The sequence below is a fragment of the Clytia hemisphaerica genome, unplaced genomic scaffold, assembly GCF_902728285.1.
Source record: "Clytia hemisphaerica strain Z4C2 unplaced genomic scaffold, Clytia hemisphaerica genome assembly, whole genome shotgun sequence".
In the NCBI taxonomy this organism is placed as follows: domain Eukaryota; kingdom Metazoa; phylum Cnidaria; class Hydrozoa; order Leptothecata; family Clytiidae; genus Clytia; species Clytia hemisphaerica.
In genome coordinates, this window is record NW_027104280.1 from 1041499 (window position 1) to 1053656 (window position 12158).

Here is a 12158-nt window from a genome sequence, read left to right on the forward strand (position 1 = left end):
TCTTACCGGGCTCAATAATTGTATGACATATCTATAAAACCCGGTCAAAATCGAAAGGAAATCCAGATTCGCTAACCCTATCCAAGTAAACATCGCAAGCTAAAGGGGCTCACCCCAGTGAGTTTTATAAATTTCAGACAGGTGAAATTTTCCTTTTTCTATAGTCACTAAGATTAAGAGTGTTGAGAAGGAAGGAATAAAACCCCAGTGCCGTTTTCAAAAATGGTTATTTTGCAAAATTATGTTAAAGATTGATTTTTATGTTTTTTTCTCGAAAGCATTTTGTTTTGAGTGCATTTTCAAGCAATCTAGAGCTCAAATTTTCAAAATTTCCCCCTCGGGCCAAACCATGGTTGGCCCTGGCGTAGACTAGTAAACGAGTCGTTGAAAACAGACTCATATACAAAAAATCAAGCTCCAAATAAAAAAAATCGAAGGGGTGAAGTAGTTGCGTCTCTTTTCTGAATTTCAACGACTAGAAGCTACTTCCCTCAAAAAACGTTGTTTAATTTTACAACTTTTTTTAGGTTTTTGAGAATCCATCCAACTTTTTTGACTAAATGATATTTCATAGTAACATTGAACATGGGAACATATAAATAAATTAGCATTTCTAAAAACGCAATAAACAGAAAGAAAAATAAATGCAATCCCACACGGGTCAGACATACAGAAATCTGTATGTCTCGCCTTATGATTTTAGGTGAAGAAAAAAAGGCGTTGGAAGTAGCTTCTAGTCGGTTATTTTCCTTTTCTCTCGCGCGCGCTGAATATTTAATTAGTGTTTACATTATTTGATTGACAGTTTTATTATAAGGTTGTAAGTAATAACCGACTAGTTTACTAGTCTAGCCCTGGCGGTGTCACTAAACTTCAGTCCCCTCAATATGAAAATGCTTCCTACGGCACTGCACCCCTGTGTCACAGACTGTAAAGATTCTTACATCTGTTACATAATCTGCGGGCTTTTCGCGCGCTTACAGTTTCACGATAATCGGAATGAGCCGTCGGGCGGATGAGGCGGAATAGATTATATCGACTTTGTTTTCTATTGTTATTTTATATTTTACGGGGAGATCGAGATTAGCTCGAGCCTTCTCTCACTGAACACTGTAGATATCAGATGTCTTAGACTTTATATTATGTAAAGAATCATAAACTACTATATCAATCGCTTCACTTTAATCCAACCCAACAATTTGTACATGGTCCACCGAACAAAACATCACTAATATGGTAAGTATTTTCTAAATTACAGTCCTCACTCCTTTTTTACAGCAGTTCAAGGGGGATACTTTGTATTTACGCTGTTTTTCAGCAAGGCATTTTATTGTTTCCCTTTTTATTTATGACATCCATCTATGGATAATCATTTGGGAGGGTGCATTCCATCTATTTTTGTTCTTGATAGTTTATTAAACCTATTTGCTCAAGAAACCCCCAAAATTGTTGCAAAATGTTTCCTTCTATCGGTGTTTGTTCTGTCTGGCTCAGTTGATTGTAGTGAGAGTCGCTCGACACCTCTTTGTGAGTATCTTCGGGTCACTGGTTTTGAAATTAGACTCTGAAATATCTCAAAACATTCAAATAATTTGTCTGAAGGTCTTTCTCTTTTACAAAATATTTTTCCCTCTCTCTTATCAACAAAATTCTCTCAAGGATTTCTAAAATATTTTTCAGAGATTCTTTAACAAAAGGATATTGTGATTGATTTTCTTCTCTTTTCCTTTGTTTAAAAGAAGTGAAAATTGTGAACCACCTTTCTCCTTTTGATCTCTCAATTTATTTAATTGGATCAATTTACTGTGAGTGGTCTAAATGAATCTGAATTTTCCTACAACTTTGTGTTTTTTCTGTCTCGTGGAGACGTCTTTTGGATTGTCGTGAAGACAAGGCCATAAAATTCATTTCTTTTTTTGTCTCGTGGAGACGTCTCTGGATTGTCGTGAAGACAAGGCCATAAAGTTCATTTCTCCTTTTGTCTCGTGGAGACCTCATTTGGATTGTCGTGTGGACAAGGCCATAACATTTCATTCTTCCCTTTTTTGTCTCGTGGAGACGTCTTTTGGATTGTCGTGTAGACAAAGCCATAAAATTCATTTCTCTTTTTGTCTCGTGGAGACGTCTTTGGATTGTCGTGTGGACAAGGCCAAAAAACTTCATTTTTTCACATTTTTGTTGTGTGAACATACCATAACTGTCTTATCTATTCAAATATTGTATCATGTCTGAAACTGAAGATGACAAGACATTGAGACTCGCTCGTCGAAAACGAAATGGTAAGAAATCGACTTGTCATCACTACATCGATGACATCGAGAAACATCTTTCGCAGCTAGATCAACTTGAAGAGTCAAAACAAGTGACAGTCCTTGGAGCTCTGAAAACCTTAAGGGATTCTCTCGTCGATTTGAAGTCTGAATTCTTAGCATTGGATATGGAATATCTAAACCTTCTTGAAAGTGACGATGATTACGACCATGCGTACGGAGAGTCTTCCCAACTGCAAGCAAAAATCGACGTTACCACGGGTTCTGTCACCAATCTGTTAGATTCGTTGAAATCAAAAGCTTCCAACACCTCTATCTCATCTCATGAACACAAGGTTCCAATTTCTGTGAAGTTGCCAAAACTTGAAATTAAAAAGTTTAGTGGAAATCCAAGTCAGTGGAGATCTTTTTGGGATTCTTTCCAAGCTGCTGTAGGGAAACATTCGTACATCGAAGACGTCCAAAAGTTCAATTTTTTGAAGGGCCTCTTAGAAGGAAGAGCCGCCATGGCTATCTCTGGGTTAGAACTTTCTGATAAGAATTACAAGGAAGCTGTGTCTCTTTTGTCTGATCGTTTCGGAAGCAAACAAGTCGTGATCACCCATCATATGGACACGCTTTTGCAGATTCTGCCAGTTAAAGCAGGTACTGATGTCAAACAACTCCGTGCAGTTTATGACAAGATCGAAATCAACGTCAGAGGATTACAATCACTTGGGATAAAACCTGATCAGTATGGCTGCTTACTCGTCCCTGTCATCATGAGCAAGGTTCCTGAAGACATTCGTTTGATCATTTTAAGGCAATTTTCTTCAGAAAATTGGACATTCGAAGTCCTCTTAAAATGCTTCAAACAAGAGCTAGAGGCACGTGAGAAATGTGAAGCAGTCTCCAAATCCTCAAAGTCAAAGGAACCCCCATCAGACAAGGGTAGTGGTAAAGGCAACAAGGGTAGTGAAGGTAGTCAAAATAATGGTGGAGGTGGCAGCTCCCGAAATTTGCTTAATCCCACCGGAAGACAAGACAACAAAATCAGGTGTTCATATTGTCGAGGTGAACATAGCTCTGCAAAATGTGATATCGTTCAAGACGTAAATACCCGATGGAAATATGTGAAACGCAATCACCTCTGTTTCAACTGTCTAGCAAAGAACCATGGTTTGAAAGAATGTACGAAAAGGAGTTGCAGAAATTGTGAGGAGAAACATCATGAAAGTCTGTGTCAGGGAACGCCTTCGACTGGGCTGATTGCAAGGGCAAAAAAGTTGACACTCTTACAGACAGCGAAAGTAAAGGTCTACCACCCTAACGACAACAACCAAGTAAGTAAAGTACGTATTGTATTCGACATGGGATCAAATGACAGCTATATCACCAAAAGTATCAAGGACAAATTGAAACTACCCAGTCTTGGCAAACACAAGATGGTCATCTCAGGTTTTGGTGGGTCGTCTAAAGGCTCGAAGGAGTATGACATGACTGCTTTAAATTTAAAGAGTCGTTTTGGTGGTGGTTCTTTTCCTCTCTCTGCTTTAGTTGTTCCGACGATAACATCTTCTCCCTTAAATCCTTCTGTAGAATTTCAACATCATGAACATTTAGCTTCTCTCGATCTTGCAGATGACTTTACTACACCACAAGAGGAGATTTGTGTGTTGATAGGGGTTGATCAGTACCATCGCTTTGTTAGTGGAGAAACCGTACGTCGTTCTTCTGGACCCGTTGCAACTAAATCTGTGTTTGGATGGTTAGTTAGTGGTCCAATAGAGGGTACATCCTCCTCCTTCTCTAACTCCCTTCTTCTCTCTTCCCAAACTCCTTCTATTGACGAACGTCTTTCTCGCTTCTGGGACCTTGAATCAATGGGTATTGTTGATGAGTCGATTGAAGATGAGGTAATGACGAAAGAATTCAAAGACTCCATTGTCCATAACGGAGAGAGATACGAGGTTCCTCTTCCACGAAAGGATGTACATCCTGATCTCCAGGATAACTTTTCTGTTGCCAAACAACGTCTTTTTGGACTGAAGAAGAAATTCAATCATAACCCTGACCTCAAAGCACAATACAACCAATATTTTGAAGATCAGCTTGAACAAAATATCATCGAAAAAGTTGACACAAAAGACCATGGAAAGCAAGGCTGGACACATTATCTTCCACATCATTGTGTCATTCGTGAGGAACGAGAAACAACAAAAATGAGAATTGTGTTTGATGCCTCCTGTCAATCGAATGACAATCCTTCTCTAAATCAGTGTTTAGAAACTGGTCCATCTTTAAATCCTGAGCTTTTTGATATTCTTTTACGTTTCCGTCTTTTTCCAATCGCACTTGTTAGTGATATTGAGAAGGCTTTCCATATGATCAGTGTTCGACCCGAAGATCGTGACGTTCTGAGGTTTGTTTGGTTTGACCCAAAGGATAACAACAAACTTGTCACTTACCGTCAAAAAAGAGTTTTAATGGGATTGAATGCAAGCCCCTTTATTCTTACTGCTACTGTTCAAAATCACCTAGAGAAACAGAAAGGAAATGACTCGAAATATCGGTCCCTCGTTGAGGGTATCACAAACTCCTTGTATGTTGATGATCTATGCACCGGTGAGTTTGACGAAGAGGCTGCATTTCAATTCTTTAAAGACTCGAAGAAACTCATGGAGGAAGGCCAGTTCAACCTTCGTAAATGGAAAACGAGCTCATCTGGAGTGTCAGAGAAGATGGTGAAGGAGGGTGAAACATTGGGTAGTGATGACTGCAAGGTTCTCGGTATTCCTTGGAATCCAAGATCTGACGTTTTCTTCTTTTCTTTACATGAATTTGCTTCGAAATTTCTTGATATGGTTGTGACCAAGAGAAATGTTGTTTCGGTAGTGGCTCAACTCTTTGACCCTCTCGGTCTTCTTTCACCTGCTTTTATAACAGCCAAAGTTCTTCTCCAGAAAATTCACAAGTCCAGCTCCGACTGGGATAAGGTTGTTGAGAAAGATCTCCAAGATGAGTGGAAAGACTGGCTAAATCTTTTGATTGAAATTGGCTCTGTCAAGATTCAACGCTTCTATTTCTTTGGGCTTGATTCCTTCAGTAGAGAATCTCTCATAGAGCTCCATGGTTTCAGTGATGCCAGTGCTGTGGCTTATGGAGCTGTCGTTTATGCTGTCGAAAAATCTTCTAGAAGAGCAGTCACAGTCACGAGCAAGACAAGAGTCTCTCCTCTAAAAGAAACCTCAATCCCTCGTCTTGAGCTCCTTGGTGCTTACATTCTTAGCGTTCTCATTCAGAGAGTTAAACAGGCAATGTCAAACATGATTAAGATCGATGGTATCCACTGCTGGACAGACTCGATGGTGGTACTCTATTGGTTGGACAGTGGTAAGGAGTTGAAACAGTTTGTTCGCAACAGGGTGAAGAAAATCAAGAAACATACACAGGAAGGAATTTGGAGACATTGTCCAGGCAAAGAAAATCCATCAGACATGACAAGTCGAGGTGTGTCATCAAAGGAAGAGTTCGAAGAAGGTCTGTGGTTTCGAGGTCCAGAATGGCTTTCTAAAGATCCAGAACACTGGCCTAAACAGAAACTTGAGGTGGATATGTCGGTGAAAGAGAAAGCAATGAAGGAAGTAAAAGTAAGTAAGGTATTGCTGTCGAGAGTAACCACTGTCCAACTGATAGAATTTCAACGTTTCAGTGAATTCAAGTCACTTATTCGGTCAGTCGCTTGGGCTATTCGCTTTTGCCACAACTTTCAGGTTTACCACGGTTCTCGCTTTTCTCTGGGACAATTAAGAAAAGGTCCACTCACTGTCGATGAATTGAAAAAGGCTGAACTTGACGTTCTACATCAAGTTCAAAATCAACTCTCTGACGACCGTTTGAAGGAGCTGGAATGTTCTCTTAGTGTCAAGTTAAATGTAGATGGTCTTTTGGAAACTGTAGGTAGACTCGAAGAAGCTTCATCTTGCAACCGCATCCTCATCCCACGTGACAGTCATGTCTCAGCGTTGATCATTCTGCAGGCTCACCAAAAGGTCAAACATTCAGGTGTCGCAGCAACTCTAGCTGAAGTCAGATCTAGATTTTGGATTCCGCAAGGTCGTCAATTCGTGAAGAAAATCTTGAAGAATTGCATTGTCTGCAAGAAACTCAACTCAAAGTCGTTTTCAACCATTGAAGGGTTGCTTCCTGAGTTTCGTATTGATAAAAATGTCACTGGTTTTGAACACGTCGGCTTAGATTATCTTGGTCCTCTGTATGTTGTTGAGAAATCATCTTCCACTTCTGTAGAAAAGAAAGTCTGGGTCGCTCTCTTCACGTGTGCAACTACTCGCGCAGTCCATCTTGAGCTTGTGAATGATATGACGACTGACTGCTTTCTCAACTCTTTTCGGAGGTTCTGTGCTCGACGAGGTATTCCTTCTTTCATTGTATCAGACAATGCCAAAACGTTCAAGGCAGCTGATAAATACCTCTTAAAGTTGTCGAAGGAATCCGAGGTCCTTGACTATTTTTCATCTTTGAAGATCACCTGGCACTTCATTCTTGAAAAATCTCCTTGGTGGGGAGGCTTTTGGGAGAGGATGGTCAAGTTGACAAAATCATCTTTGAAGAAAACTTTGGGCAAAGTGAATGTCTCTTTTGAAGGGTTGCACACCATTTTGACTGAAATTGAAGCCGTGTTGAACTGTAGACCGTTGACGTATGTTGGTGCCGATGATGAGATCGAATGCCTGACACCATCACATTTGATTTGTGGGAAAAGAATCATCAGCCTCCCAACCGGACAAGTCGTGAAAACGTTGGAAGAAAGCTATCAACACGTCAAAAAATGTTTTGAAGATGCGCGGGAAAGATGGTACCGAGAATACCTCACAGAGTTGAGAGTACATCACAAGAAAGTCAAGAAATTCGAAACCCCAAAAGTTGGGTCTTTAGTTTTGGTTAAGGATGAAAACAAAAAGAGACAACTATGGAATGTGGGTAAGATTGAAAATTTAATTTTTGGAAGGAAAAATGTTGTTCGAGGAGCCTTGATTAGTTTCGGCATTGAAGGCAAACATAAGGTCAAACGTCCCCTTGAACTGCTGTACCCCCTAGAGGTCCATGGGTGGGATTCTTTTCATTTTTCAGGACAAGAAACATCAACAGGATTACCAAATGAAATGCAACAATCTAAGAATCATGTCAGTGTAGAGAAGGAATCCCAGCCAATTATACCGGCTGTTGTTCAAAATTTAGTTTTTTCTCCTAAACATCACACATCTATCTCTTCTGAACCTTCAATTGTTGCTACTTCTGGTCCATCAGTTCCTGTCGTCTCTGGTCCGTCAGTTCCTGTCGTCTCTGGTCCGTCAGTTCCTGTCGTCTCTGGTCCGTCAGTTCCTGTCGTCTCTGGTCCGTCAGTTCCTGTCGTCTCTGGTCCATCAGTTCCTGTCGTCTCTGGTCCGTCAGTTCCTGTCGTCTCTGGTCTATCAGTTCCTGTCGTCTCTGGTCCGTCAGTTCCTGTCGTCTCTGGTCTATCAGTTCCTGTCGTCTCTGGTCCGTCAGTTCCTGTCGTCTCTGGTCTATCAGTTCCTGTCGTCTCTGGTCCGTCAGTTCCTGTCGTCTCTGATCTATCAGTTCCTGTCGTCTCTGGTCCGTCAGTTCCTGTCGTCTCTGGTCTATCAGTTCCTGTCGTCTCTGGTCCGTCAGTTCCTGTCGTCTCTGGTCTATCAGTTCCTGTCGTCTCTGGTCCGTCAGTTCCTGCCGTCTCTGGTCCGTCAGTTCCTGCCGTCTCTGGTCCGTCAGTTCCTGCCGTCTCTGGTCCATCAGTTCCTGTCGTCTCTGATCTATCAGTTCCTGTCGTCTCTGGTCCGTCAGTTCCTGTCGTCTCTGGTCCGTCAGTTCCTGCCGTCTCTGGTCTATCAGTTCCTGTCGTCTTTGGTCTACCAGTTCCTGTTGTCTCTGGTCCGTCAGTTCCTGTCGTCTCTGGTCCGTCAGCTCCTGTCGTCTCTGGTCCGCCAGTTCCTGTCGTCTCTGATCCGCTCATTCCTGTCGCCTCTGGTTTATCAAATTGTTATCAATATAATCAAGATGAATTGATTGCACTTCCACGCACTCCAAAAAGAGATTTACGAACAATTTCTACTGGTCCATCGACATGTAAACCAGTACATACAACAAGAAAAACGTCCAAAGAACAACAATTGTCAAACAGTAAAACAAAATTGAATCCATTAGCAAAGACTTATAACTTGAGATCGTTGCGATCCAAAACCTCTTCTTCGGGAGTGTAAAGATTCTTACATCTGTTACATAATCTGTGTGCTTTTCGCGCGCTTACAGTTTCACGATAATCGGAATGAGCCGTCGGGCGGATGAGGCGGAATAGATTATATCGACTTTGTTTTCTATTGTTATTTTATATTTTACGGGGAGATCGAGATTAGCTCGAGCCTTCTCTCACTGAACACTGTAGATATCAGATGTTTTAGACTTTATATTATGTAAAGAATCATAAACTACTATATCAATCGCTTCACTTTAATCCAACCCAACAATTTGTACACAGACCCGCTAGAAAATTCCTCCCCGGTGAGAAAAATACCCTGGAATTTCAGCCCCACTGGGAAATTGACTTTGATTCCATCCGCATTCGAAATTTAATGTTTAAAAATTGAACTCCAATCAAAACCATTCCCACGGATGGATTCTTTAACCTTGAAATAATATAATTTTATACCCATGGGAATTTCATTAAGAAATTTTATCCCCACTGAGGAAAAAAGCTCTACCGGGGGTGTAAATTGTAGATAGTAACGACCTCAGTATAACCTCTATAAGGAAGCTCTTTGACTTCAATTAAAAAAGGATTCATTGACTTTTGTTTTGCTTTGGGCGTTATAACGTGTACGTCCTCGTTTTAAGCTAATTACTTTACTGATGTGCAGGAAGCGATGGCTCAGTACATCCAGAGGAAGTTTACTTCCTTATCATAGCTGAAGTGGAATCAATTTCAAATTAGACTTTATTAATTCATTGTAAGTATTTGTAAGTATTTGTAAAAAAAACAATGACAATTTACAGGTCAAACAGTGTGTCCGTGAAACCGCGTAACGAATTTAAATAAATGAGAATCCCTACAATCAATATTTGAGTTTGGAATCCCGACCACAGATATCTGTAAAAGCCCGAAGGGCTAGATAGGCAACTTTAAGCTTTCTCCAGCAAAAAAAAGTGAAGCAAAAATTTGACTTTTTTAATTTCGTGCCGATGGATAGGATCTAGCATTTTAATTGTTTTCGGAGCGCGAGATCAAAAAAAGTAGGCGGCAAACGCTATTTCACATCTCTCAAACTGGTGAAATTGCATATTTTAGTCACGTGACTTTGGTAGGAAATCCTTCCAAACCTAGGCTTCACTTTTCGATAAAAGCCGCAAATCTAGCCCTTCGGGCTTTACAGATCTGTGATCCCGACACCCTCTCGAGTCCAAAAGCCCCCTGAAAAAAACGCTGTTTATCTCTTCATGTTGTGAACTAGAGAGGTCGAGGAGTATGAAAATCGTATAGATAAACTGCCACGCCTCTAGGTAGCACTCACGAGGTGGTCTAATAGAAAATTAAAAAGCTATGTTTAACCCTTTAATGGTCTTTAAGTACAAATTAAGTACAAATGACGAGTATACTAGACATGGGCTATATAGGAAAGCAAACCCTCCTGTAATGTCCAATTTGAGTTAGAAATCGTGCTTTTTGGTCTAACTCGTAGGAATTGGATTGGGTTTCATGGTCAAGTAAATAAAAAATCAAAAGCGAGTCTTTCCAGCGAGATTTTAAGCCAAAAAGTCAAAAAAATGTAGTAGTGTATATGTATAAGAATTGCGAAGCGATCCAGGCAAGTCACTCGATTCGCAAGTTGCAAGCAAAATACTTAAATCAAAAGGGTCATAGATTTGAAATAGATAATCGATCCGTAAATGTAAACCCCGCGAAAACCGACAACTAGTTAGGTCCAGAAAGACCGAACCCTTTAGAGGTTTATTCAAACACTTACGACGTTTACTTCTACGAATTTGAGGAAAGTTATACAATTTTTTTAATGAATCGTTGGAAAACGAACAATTTCAAATAAAAGTGACTTATAGGTTAAAAATTTTCCTTTAATCCATTATTGTCTTCTCTACTCTCTGAGGATATTCAATGAAAAGTTCATTCATCGCTTTTGCTCGGGAAAGCTTGCCCACCTTAAACCTTAAACCCGGGGGGGCACTCGATTTCGAAACGACGGTATGTGCCGCGCAAAATCTGCTTTTCAGAATTGTACCCTTGCCTTACAGTCAATTCAATATGGCTGAAAAGGTACCCTTTCAGTGCATTTTCTCTTGATTTACCCAACCCTTATAGTGCACTATATTTCTCAGCTGTAAATCTGCGTGAAAGAAGCGAAAGAAGAAGCTTGGGAAATTTTCAAAGAAAAACTGAGAAAATTATTCTTATTATCAGACAATAGAAACTTTTTCAAACAAACGAGAAGTAAAAGCCTTTCATTTTAACAATTATTTTGAATTTATTTTAAAATTCGACCCTTGCAGCGCAATCTCACAGAAACACACCCTTACATTTTGGGATGATGACGTAGGCCAGATCATATGAGTGCGCCCCGGGCCTTAAGTATTTTGAATTGTTAGTTTTTGTTTTGACTCGTTTTACTTCCGGTTTCGAATTCCTTGTGTTCGAAATCGAACTTTCGAATCTCTCTAATTTCAAAATTCGAACGTTCGAATAAAAACATTCGAAAACTTTTTCCAAATTGCAATTTTTTGTAAACACCCCTTAACTTAACGAAAGAACTAACATAACACCCCTCTATGTCACAGATGCGCAGGGAAAAATACCCTGGAATTTCATCCCCACTCACAATTCAATTTTAAAAGATTGGAGTCCAAAACCATCCCACTGGATTTTGGAGCAGAAGAATTTCTATCCCCATTAGGATTTTAATCGGAATTTTTATCCCTACTAAGGAGCCCCTAAGGAAAAAGGCTCCACCGGGCTGTGAGACTGGGGTGTGGACTAGTTACAGTAAACAAAAAAGTTTCAATAAAAGTCTTTGATCTGCGCCAAATAATTTTGTATCATTAAAAGGCTTTATATTTTGCAAAATGATCCCCCTCTAACTAGCCTATTCAAAAGGTCTCCCTTGCAGAGAGCCCAGAGGAGCAACAAAATTAAACAAACTTTAAACACCACCATAAATAAACTTAACTTAATAGACTTAAATTTTTTTATTTTCCTAAAAATTTTTTGTTAAATATTTGCGAAAGTAATTCTAATGAATTTATGCAAATAAATATATAGAAATAGAAACCACCGTCTCGATAAACCAGACAAATCAAAGGATTTCAAGACTAGAATTTAATGGAAATAAGTTAACTTATGCAATTTCAATATTCAGAATTACAATAACCATACCTAATTAGAAGTATCATTGCATCATAAATTCTGAAAAATGTAACAAAGTTCTGAAATTATATTATAAAACTATTATATAGGGCTGTAAAATCCTGATATGAAAATAAAGAAAAATTCAGATAAAAAGAACTGACATCAAAAAGCTGAGATTTAGAAAGAATTCTCCAACGATTCTAGTCTACTCAGCAAAACATCTAAATTTTCCTGGCTGTGTATTTTTTCAAAGTTGGGAAATCTAAAGGCTCTTAAAATCCTAAGTCTGCTGGAGAAAAATACAGTATTTGGCAGTCTTTTACCCTTGAGTTGTTGACAAACAGGAGCAAACTCTTTACATAAAAAATTAAAAAAATCTGTGACTTTTTTCTCGGCTGTATGTAACACAGAAATTTTAAACAGTTAAAGTGCATCATAAAAATAATGTCAAGTTTTGTCGATGT

General features: G+C 39.5%; 1 protein-coding gene across 1 annotated transcript; it reads left to right on the forward strand.

Annotated features, from left to right (window-relative positions):
* The first annotated feature begins 944 nt into the window (after positions 1-944).
* Positions 945-8776, forward strand: LOC136816951 (uncharacterized). The gene has a single exon (XM_067073291.1). It carries the CDS (start codon positions 2225-2227, stop codon positions 8543-8545), a length of 6321 nt encoding a protein of 2106 aa, XP_066929392.1. The 5' UTR covers positions 945-2224; the 3' UTR covers positions 8546-8776.
* The last annotated feature ends 3382 nt before the right edge of the window (positions 8777-12158 follow it).